Raw genomic sequence first — 9,820 nt, forward strand, 5'->3', positions numbered from 1 at the left:
GGCCAACCTCAGCCACAGCAAAAGCTGCTTTGAAAAGATGAAAAAATGCTATTTAAATGTAGACTGTGGGGGCACTCTGGCATCAACATCTGCCATTGCGCTGACTGCCAGCGCTGATTTGTCTGATGTAGCTGGAGTGAGGTGTCTCCATCTCTTCACCACTTTGGTTGTTCCTCATGAAGAAAACAAGACAAATTTCCAGACAGCGGAGGGCTGCCCTCTGGCCAAGATTTTATCAATGTAGGAAATTAGGTAATGATTCAAAATCCTTTCTTTCTTCTTTATACCATCTCCTCTCCCCTTTCGGAATCTACCCTGACAATCCCCTTCCAGAAGTACCCAGAGAGTACCCAAAGAATTTGCCTGTTCAGAGTTTAGTAGAATCCAGTCCAGTAGAATCCTGATAGATTGTGTCTGTACCAAGAACCTGGGGGTTGCATTTCTCTGTTGTATGCAATGCCCAGGACACGCTAAACTATCCGTGAATATTAACTTGCCCATTCGATGAATATACTTTTAGCCGAACTTAGTTACCATTTACAGCATGCAAAAATACAGGTAATAATCAAAATACTGAAACTGAGCTGCTTTCCACCAATTCTTCTAATCTAGTCCAAGTGTTTTCCATAGCACGGTTAGTAGGCTTCATCCAGACTTTTAAGAAAACTCTGTGGGATCTAGCAAGACTTCATTATCTATAGGCTGTAGTCTTAGGTAAAGGAATTTCTAAACTCTCTCCTGCTGGTCAGTGGCATTTCTTTTGAGAATCCTATCAGGTTGGGAAACTATGGTCTGCTGGCCAAAATCAGGCCACTGCTGGGTTTTGTATGGTCTGTGAGCTAATAAGAGTTTTAACATTTTTAAATGGCTGAAAAAACTCAAAAGCCATGTTAAAATTATGTGAAATTCAAATTTCAATGCCTGTAAATAAATTTTTACTAGAACAGAGCCACAGTCATTAGTTTATGTACTGTCTATGGCTGCCTTCCTATCACAATGGCCCAACTAAGTAGTTGTAACAGAGAGTGTATGGCCTGCAAAGCCTAACGTATTTACTATCTGGCTCTTTACAGAAGGAGTTTGTTGACCCTGGTCTATTTTCATGCCTGGATGTGGATTCTACCCTTGCCTTTATAATAGCATTTAAATACCTCTCCTTACTTAGGCCACATACTTCTGAGGTAGAGAAAGCCCCACCCACAGGCTGAAAAGATAAATAAAGCAGTCACAGACTATGCCAGAACAGAGACTCAAGCCAGGTTTAATGATCATAGTCTAGTGTCAGGGCCCAGAGGCTCCAAGGTCTGCCAGCCTGGATTGTACATAAGTGGGAGGGATAGGATCCTGGACTGGGAGGCCTGCTTGCTTTGCCAGCAGGGCTACAAGGAAGTACAGAGGAAAGAACACACAGAAAATTGGTATCAGTCGGCTTTACTGTCCCCAGCTGAGTGTACTCTCTCCTGGCCCCTTCCTAGGAGCCCCATAAATACAAGCAAAGAAAAAAGATCACAAATAATCACATAGACAGACTGTAGAGCCCTGTCATATTCTGTCTCCAGGGACAGCAGCTTCCTGGGAGACATGTCTCGTTTATGGGTGCAGGGTGGGGGGAAGGGAGGAAGTGATTTCTCAGCCTTTTCTTATAACCAGACCTGGCAGTTTCCTACACAAGGTTCTAGTGAGCTCATACATACTGAATACCTAATCCCCCAAGTAGAAAGCTGCCTTTGGGTTCTATCAACTGAAACCATGGGAAGAGGCTAATCGGTTCAATCTCTTGGTGGGGCAGCTAGGCACATCTACCAGTCTTTCAAATGAGGGGCCTACCTAGTGGATACAGTAGGGATACAGGGCCTTACGAGGGGCCTTTTCCTGGTCCCTAGACTGGGTAGGACTTATGAAGAGAATGGCCCTCTTAGTCCTCAGGAACTCAGAATGCTCTAGAAGGCCAATTTCATTTGACTTTTAAAGATTTTCAGAGCCCTAGGTGGTGCCTAGTGGGAAATTGCAGCATGGAGATGAAATTTTCCCAGGTTCCCTAATAAGTCAGAGGAGGGATGCCTGGTTCCTATAGCTCCATTAACAAAATCCCCAGAAGTCTCTGGAACATAACCAGACAAGTTTTCCTTCATGCGCCTGTCTTTCCGGGGCAGTTAACACAGGGAGAACAACTTCTAGCTGCTTGCTCCCCTGCCAGTTTCCTTCTGGGTCTGTCATTGACCTAGTTATACATTTATTTCTCACATACATGGACTTTCATCCAAGGAAGGTTTCAGAGGGGTCTGAAGACCCAGCTAGCTCCTCATGGGCCCTTCTCCCCAGGTGCCCTGACCTGTGGTTCTCCCAACCCCAGCCTTTGCAGAGAAGTTATTTGGTCCCAGGGAGATGTGGGTAAAGCTTCAGGGAGTTCAGAAATTAAAAGTACAAGAGTTGGTATTTGGGGAGCCTGGCGCAGTCACTGTCTCTCCTATGGGATACAAAAGCTGTGTGCATGAAGCTGTGAGCATAGGCGGAACCCACTCTGACAGGGGACGTTAGTGGGGACTGAAGAATCACTGTCCTGGTGGAAGTCAAGGTGCTGGTGTGCATGCGTACCTATAAGCGTGCATACCTAGGAGCATGCAAGTACTTGAGGGAAAGGCTGCACCTCTCCCAACAAACGAGGTTACTAATTAAAGGACGGACAGCAGTCTTGACATCCCAGGCACAGACAAGGGGAAGATGTTGCGTTCCGGTCCCCTTTCCCAATCCCAACAGGCAGCAGGAGTCAGGCCCTCCTAGCAAGCAGCCCTCACCCATAGGTCGATGACACCTCTTGGAACCTAAAAAGCAGGTCAGAAAGCTAGAAGATCTGGAGGACTTCCAATGGACAGGGGACTTGGTTGGGAGAAGGGAAGACACTGAAAAAGACCAACATCAGAGGACATTTTCACCTGTGCCCTGCTGGTCCCCTTGCCAAAGCTCAGAACACCCATCTCCCAGGGCCTGCAGTATAGTCAAGGGGCGCAGTCATCTCCAGACCCAAAGTATTCTGCAGCCTTGGATGGAATGGAATGTTGGGCCTGTTCTTAAGTTCCTCTGGCCTGACCACCACAACTGCACAGACCTTTGGCTGAGAGGGATGGAGGTGGCAGAACTTTCCTTCTGAGAGTTCAGTTGCCACTGTCTGTTACACGGTTGCCTAGAACCTTGTGGAGAGGGGCAGAACTCTAAGCTGCACCCCGCCTTGCCATTCTGGGGCAGAATTCCAACCCCTCGGATAATGAAATCCCGTGCGTTGGCTCTGCAGCAGGGTGAGATCTAAGAGAGGCTGCTTTGTCAACACAGAGAAAATACATAACTGGTTCCCTCCATGCCCAAGCACAGTCTAGCCCAGCTGGGGCCAGACTTTCCAGGATTCCTCCCATTGCAGAGCAGCGTATTAGGGAAAACTCAATCCCATCTGAACTTGCTAAGAAGCCTGAGAGAAGAGATGGCAAGCATGAAATCAGGTACGTCCAGCTGGATGCTACATGATAGAGGCTGATTTACCCTCCTCCGCCTAGTGTGAGGCAGCCCCATATCCCACGTCTGTGGCAGGCACCCATGAAAGCTCTGCCTCCGGCAGCCCCCACCCTGGTCTGACACACAGGTGCTGGGAACCAAATGATAATCAAGGGTTTACCAACCGGGGAATTAGCAAATCTGGAGCTTATCCCCCATCTACAAGTTTTGTGATGGCACGTATGCTGTGACGCAGACCCCCTCCGTTCATGCTGTATCCCTCTGTGCCACTGGTTCCGGGACAAGGGACAGATACCACCTCTCACATTGTTGCCATATCTGACAGGCAACAGGCCAGGCTCCTGCAAAGATCCGTCCATCCAGGACTCATCGGGAAAGAGAGGCATTAGTGGGAAACCTCACAATAGCTTTGGGGAGCATTACTGATTGAAGCCTCAGCATTTTCCTGACTCACTTTCCCAAAGGTTTCCAATTTCCCCAGCTGTGAAGTGTGACTTCCTGGCCAAAGAAGATACTACAGCTCTTCCCCAGTGTGGCTCCTATGGAAGATCCCCCCCAGCCCCCAGCACACACAACACCGCAGGTGTGGGTGGGCAGAGACAGAAAAAAAATTTTTTTCCCCCAAATGATTCTCTTTTAAGGAGCTAGGGATGACCTCAAAAAAGTTTCGGGAATCTGCTCTTCCCCCCGCCCCTACCTCATTCCCACCCAACTCAGACATGCTCCTCTTCCTCCACCGCACTGAGAATTCCCAGGGCTTTGGGTAAGGGTGTAGCACTTGCCTAGGGATTTGACATATCCATATTTGAAAATCGTGGCAGCCACACCCTGGTTGAGGTCTATGCCAGCTATTGTACCCGTGACCAATTCCCTCACGGTCAGGGGGATCCCACTCCCTTGGGCAGCCAGCCCTCTCTTCCATCCCCTCATATCCTTCAGGGGTGCATTACCTCTCCTGGGGCAGAATCTCCCCACCAACCCATCCTGCTCACACCACAATGGGTGTATCAGAGAAGACCGAGCTGACCGATTCTGGATCCGACATCCTCCGCTGGCCCTTGCCTGTTGCCTCGGGCACTGGCAGGGTGTTGCCTGGCTTCAGCTTGCCATTTTGACCCTGCCCGGGGCCAGCAGGCTCCAGGAAAGCCACCCGCCGGTCAAAACCATCATCCTTGTCCCCACCGGCCATAGGATCGTGATTGGGTGTGGTACTAAGCATGGAAGAGCTGAGGCTGTCTCCTTGATGGCTGGATGGTTTCTCGACACCCCGGCACCAGCATCGGCAAGGGGTTAGGTACAGGTATATGAGGACCAGGACCACACTGAGGATACAGCCCACTAGGGTGGTATAGGCCGTGTTGAGGGTGTCGTGGTGTCCGTGCAAGGTGAAATTATACACTTTCAACTCCACAGACAGTGTCTCGTTGAAAGCCTCCCCCATGGCGTAGCAGGTGTACACACCCCCATCCTCAACCTGCACCTGCTGGAAATGAAGACTGCCGTCCTTGGACACGGTCACTGTGCTGTTGGCCACCTCATCTAGCACCCGTTCGTTGCTTGGCGTCACCCACACCTTGGTCATGCCCTGCTGCTTGGTGTCACACTTGATGGTCAAGGTGTCACCCAAGTGGGCTTCCCAGGCACGCTCCTTGTACTCGCTGCAGTTGAGGAAACTCAGGTTGAAGACATTGTGCAGCTTTTTGGAGCTCATACAGTACAGGTCCTCCTGAAAGTCCATCACGGAGCTCAGCTGCCGGTACTGCCAGTGCGAAAAGAGCTGGTAGAGCTCACAGTCACAGTGCAGGGGGTTGTTGTGCAGGTACAGCCCGTTCTTGACCCATGCCGGCAGCTTCTGCAGGTCGGGCAATGGCAAGTTCTTCAGCTTGTTGGAGGAGAGATCCAGGAGTGTTAGTTTGGGTAGCTTGGCTCCTTCCTTAACCAGCTCCAGAGGGAAGCGGGAAATCTGGTTCTGGCTCAAGTAGAGTTTCTGCAGCTGGGTCATGTCGTCGAAGGCGCAGCGGTCCACTGCCATAATATGGTTATTGTAGAGCAGCAGCACCTCCAGCGCTTGTAGTTCACTGAACAGGAACTCGTCCAGTGTACGGAGCTGGTTGGAGGAGAGGTCCAGGTAGCGCAGGTTGGGCACTGGGGAAAAGGCCTCAGAGGAGATGAAGTTCAGGTGGTTGTGGCTCAGCAGCAGGGACTGCAGGTGGATCAGGCGTGTGGGCGTCCACTCCGCCCGCAGGCGGCTCAGGTTGTTGTGGCTGAGGTCTAACAGTGCGGTGTAGCTGGGTAAGGAGTGGGGCACGTTGGGCAGCTGCTGCTTGGAGCAACTGAGGATGTTGCTGGCGCACAGGCAGGCAGCAGGGCAGCTAACCACAGGACGGGCGGCCCTGGCCACCTCAAAGAGGAGCAGGAACAAGGACAGCAGCAGGAGCCAGAGGCCTCGCGGGTCACGCTGGGGTTGCATAGTGTCACTGGGAAGGGCGAGGAAGGCCACCAGCAAGATCTGGGAGGGAGTCACCCGGGCATGTTCTGGTGGGATAAGGAAGGAAGGCTCACTTTGACTACAGGCTTCAGAGAGACAGCCTGGGTTTGTGGTCACTAGAGCCTCTGAAGGGAAGGACCCTTCCTCCTCCCTCCCCCCCTCCTTCCCCTCCACCCCAACGCTGGGCTAGAAGAGAGAAAGAGATGCTGGGTAGTTCCCAAGCGCTGTGCAGGCAGTGGGCTCAAAATACTGGGCAGAGGAGGAGGTGAGCACACGGGCCTACCGGGCTGGGGTCACAGGAGTGTAGGATGGGGAGTATGCCCGGGATTGTTAGGAGCTGTTGGTTTCACAGGGGTTGCAGCGGGTTTGACAGCAGGGTCAGCGGGGCCTCTGGGGAGGAGCCGAGGGAAGGTCAATAGGGCACCGGTTGGGTAGGGCGCCTACCGACAGGGCTGAGGGTTCCCGGGGCCTGTGGGGGCGGGCTCCCCCCGGGACCGCTGGTCACTGCACCTGCTCGGCAAGGACGTGTCTCAGCCCATGGCGGGTCCGGGAGCTCCGTCGCGGCCTCCCCCGGCGCCTCACCGGCCGGCCTGTCGCGGCGCTCGCCTTACGCAGGCGCCCGCGCCCGGCCACATCGCCTCCCGGGGACTCGCCGGGCTCCGCTCCGCCGCGCCGCCGCCTCGACCGCCGTGCCCGCCAGAGCCCACCGACCACGGCCGCCGCCTCCGGCTCCGCGGGTCCCGCGTGGAGCGGTGCGGGGACCTGGAGACGCCGCGATCCGAGCCGAGGGAGCAGCGTGGGGGCAGCGAGCACCGCGCGCGCGCCCGTCGCCGGAGCCTCGGGGCGCGTGCGCGCGGCGGGGGCGGGGCGCACGTGCGTGTGTTTGTGTCGGAGCCGGACAGGCGGCCGCGCGCCAGGTCGTTCTTTCTCGGAAGGGGGTCCGGGCGGGGACCTGAGGACGGAAACTGTCAGGAAGGGACTCTGGCCCCTAGCCCCTCTCTGACTTCCTCCACCTTCTTTCATTCTCTGCACAGCCCCCAAGCTTCTACCTACCGAAATCTCTCCTAGGGAAACTAGGTCTAGCTGGAATGAATCCGCGGCAACTGACTCCGGGGCAGGAAGCGTCACATGTCTTTTCATCCTACAAATTAAAGAAATCTGGCTCAGCGCCCGCCTGTCAGTGTTGGCGGGAAATTCATTAGTCACGTTCTGAGGTTCCCCACTTCTCTCTCTAGGGCTGTGAAGTCTCAATATTTGGGGGGGGGGAAGCTTTAGGGGGAAGAGCCTTGTTTTTGTGTTTGTTTCAGTCTTGCTGCTATTATTCCACGACTCTTGGGGTAACCACTGAAGGATACATTTCCACAGCCTGCAAGCCAGGGAGGTAAAGAAGTGGTGGTCTTTGGTGTATGTCCAGGCCCCGGGATCCCACTTTCCCAGGCTACCTATGAAGCGATCCCTACTGCACCCCTGAGGGGCGCGCGCGCGCACACACACACACACACACACACACACAGATTTCATACAAGCCAGGAATAGGTTTCCACTTTTGGAACCTCCAAAACCTTTCCCCGCCTGGGGGGAAGTCATTCATCCCTCAGGCCTGGCCACTTGCCCTCTTCCTGAACCAGTACCAGCTCTTTCCCCTCCTCTTACGGAGCAATTCCAACATCGTTTCTCTGTGACCTAATCCTCAAGATAAAACCGGGAGGGGGAGTGGGGACAGTGAGAAGGGCGGAGGGGTCTTCTTTAGGATGGTCCCTGAAACACCAAGAAGCTGTTAACCAGTGTTTGGTGTTGGGGGTTGGGCGTGGAGTGAGGGAGATGTCAGAAGAGCTTAAACCTTTTATAACTCAAGACTATAGCTGTTTCTTGGGATGGTAGACCCTGAGGGAGAAATTACCTTTTTATTCTTTCTAGTTTCTTACAACAGCAGGAACGAGACTGAAATTAATGTCTCAATACATTAGCCTGCTAAGAGTTTTAAAAAGAAAGAATTTATATCTGTCACATATGTTTTAGGTTGAATTTAAGTGAACGTATTATCTCTTCAAGGGGTATTAGCATGTTAACCTTATGCATAGCGTGAAAGATCTTTCCCTGTTCATTTGAGACATCAGTAATAAGGTGGGGAGAGTATTCAGCGAGGAGGAAGTATTGAAATGACATTGCATCAGTACTCTATTACCACTTAACAAATTACCCCAAAACTCAGTGGCTTACTACAACAATATGCATTTATTGTCTGTCATGGCTTCTGTTGGTCAGAGATTCAGATACTGCTTGGCAGGCAATGATGGCATGCAGGTCTCCCATGCTGTTGCAATCATATGTCAGGTGGAGGTACAGTCACTGGGAGGCTTGACTGGCTCACCAGTGCATGAGCCACCCTTACATGGCTCACCCTTGCAGCTGACTGATGGCAGGAGGCCTTGGCTCCTCTCCATAAAGGCCTTGCCACAAGACTGCTTGAGTGTCCTCACAGCATGGTAGTTGACTTCCTTTAGAGCTAGAGATCCAAGAGAGAGCAAGGCAGAAGTCACAATGACCTGGCTCTCCAAAGTCACACCTGTTATCTCCACCTTGGTCACATGGACCAGGCTTGATTCAGTATGAAAGAAGACCACACAAAGGCATGGATACCAGAAGGAGAGGATCATTGGGGGCCATCTTGGAAGCTATCACACACATCTTCTTTGAAATCACATCTATTTCTTAATTTTGAAAAATTTCAAACATACACAAAAGTAGGGAAAATAGTATAATGAACTCCCATATACCCATCATCCATATTCAGTAATTATCAGGGAATTCCCTCATTTTATTTTGTATAAGTATCCCTGAGGAACACCTACTCTTCCCACCCCATCCCCCATATCCTATACTAACTTTCCTCAGACCCCATGTTCCAGGTTCTTTCTTTCTCTCCCTTTTCCCCTTCATGCTTAAGGGATGGAGGAGAGACAGATACAAAGAAAGAGGGCCCCTTATGCTGGACACCAGTCTCAAGTGTGGGAGTCCGCAATTTGGAGAGGTCATCACAGATAGGGACCTCAGTCAATCCTTTTTTTTTCCCCCCAGCTCATCCAGAAGTAACCATGCCATTTTCAAATTTTAATGTGCATATGGATAATCTGGGGATCTTGTTAACATACAATTTCTGAATCAAGAGGCCCAGGGTGGAGAACCTGAGAATCTGTATTTCTAACAAACTAATAAGGTGATGCAGACCCTGCTAGGTCACAGACCACACTTTGAGTAGCAAGGGTCTAGAGCTGTGCTGTCCAAATCGGTAGCCACTAGCTACATGTGGTCATTTAAATTAATTAAAATTAAATAGCATTGTAAATTGCCTCTTCAGTTTCGATACCACATGTGGCTAGCTAACCCTATTGAACAAAATCATGGAAAGTTCCATTGGATGGCACTGGCATGGGGAATTGACTGATGCTAACTCTCTCACAGCTGCTTTCTAGACCAGAATAACTATTAATTCACAACAAAAAGGAGACCTTGGTAGGATAAACAGGTTATTTATAGTAGGTATTTATATCCTCTTGCTGGAATGGATCAACCCAGTGTTCCTAAATACAATTTTGAAGGTTGTTTGGTCAGCTCAGCATTTGAGCAAAAGAGGCTGGATATGTCTACCAGCTTATGAGACTAGATAACTTAGTTTTCTCTATTCTAGAAGTATTTTTTTTTTCTTTTCTCAATAGCTAGTATTGGCCATCAGAATCAGAACTGGAGAAGACTGGAGGAAGACACCCTATTAAGAAGCTATGTTTGACTCTGCTTTAAAGACTCCATGGGACTGGCCACCCTTCTTTA

At 51.0% G+C, this 9,820-nt stretch overlaps 1 protein-coding gene across 2 annotated transcripts; it reads right to left on the reverse strand.

Annotated features, from left to right (window-relative positions):
- Window positions 1-1,237: 1,237 nt before the first annotated feature.
- On the reverse strand, window positions 1,238-6,629 carry AMIGO1 (adhesion molecule with Ig like domain 1). 2 transcript variants are annotated; one of them, XM_040471227.1, is made up of 2 exons: window positions 6,503-6,629; window positions 1,238-6,039 (listed from the first exon to the last, which is right to left on the reverse strand). In XM_040471227.1, the coding sequence occupies exon 2, from the start codon at window positions 5,972-5,974 to the stop codon at window positions 4,493-4,495; it is 1,482 nt and encodes a 493-aa protein (XP_040327161.1). In that variant the 5' UTR covers window positions 5,975-6,039; window positions 6,503-6,629; the 3' UTR covers window positions 1,238-4,492. The 2 variants fall into 2 exon arrangements, with proteins under 2 accessions (XP_040327161.1, XP_040327162.1); XM_040471228.1 differs by having other exon boundaries at window positions 6,437-6,566.
- Between the last annotated feature and the right edge of the window lie 3,191 nt (window positions 6,630-9,820).

This window comes from Herpailurus yagouaroundi, unplaced genomic scaffold (genome assembly GCF_014898765.1).
Source record: "Herpailurus yagouaroundi ecotype Mexico unplaced genomic scaffold, PumYag 77, whole genome shotgun sequence".
Lineage (NCBI taxonomy): Eukaryota > Metazoa > Chordata > Mammalia > Carnivora > Felidae > Herpailurus > Herpailurus yagouaroundi.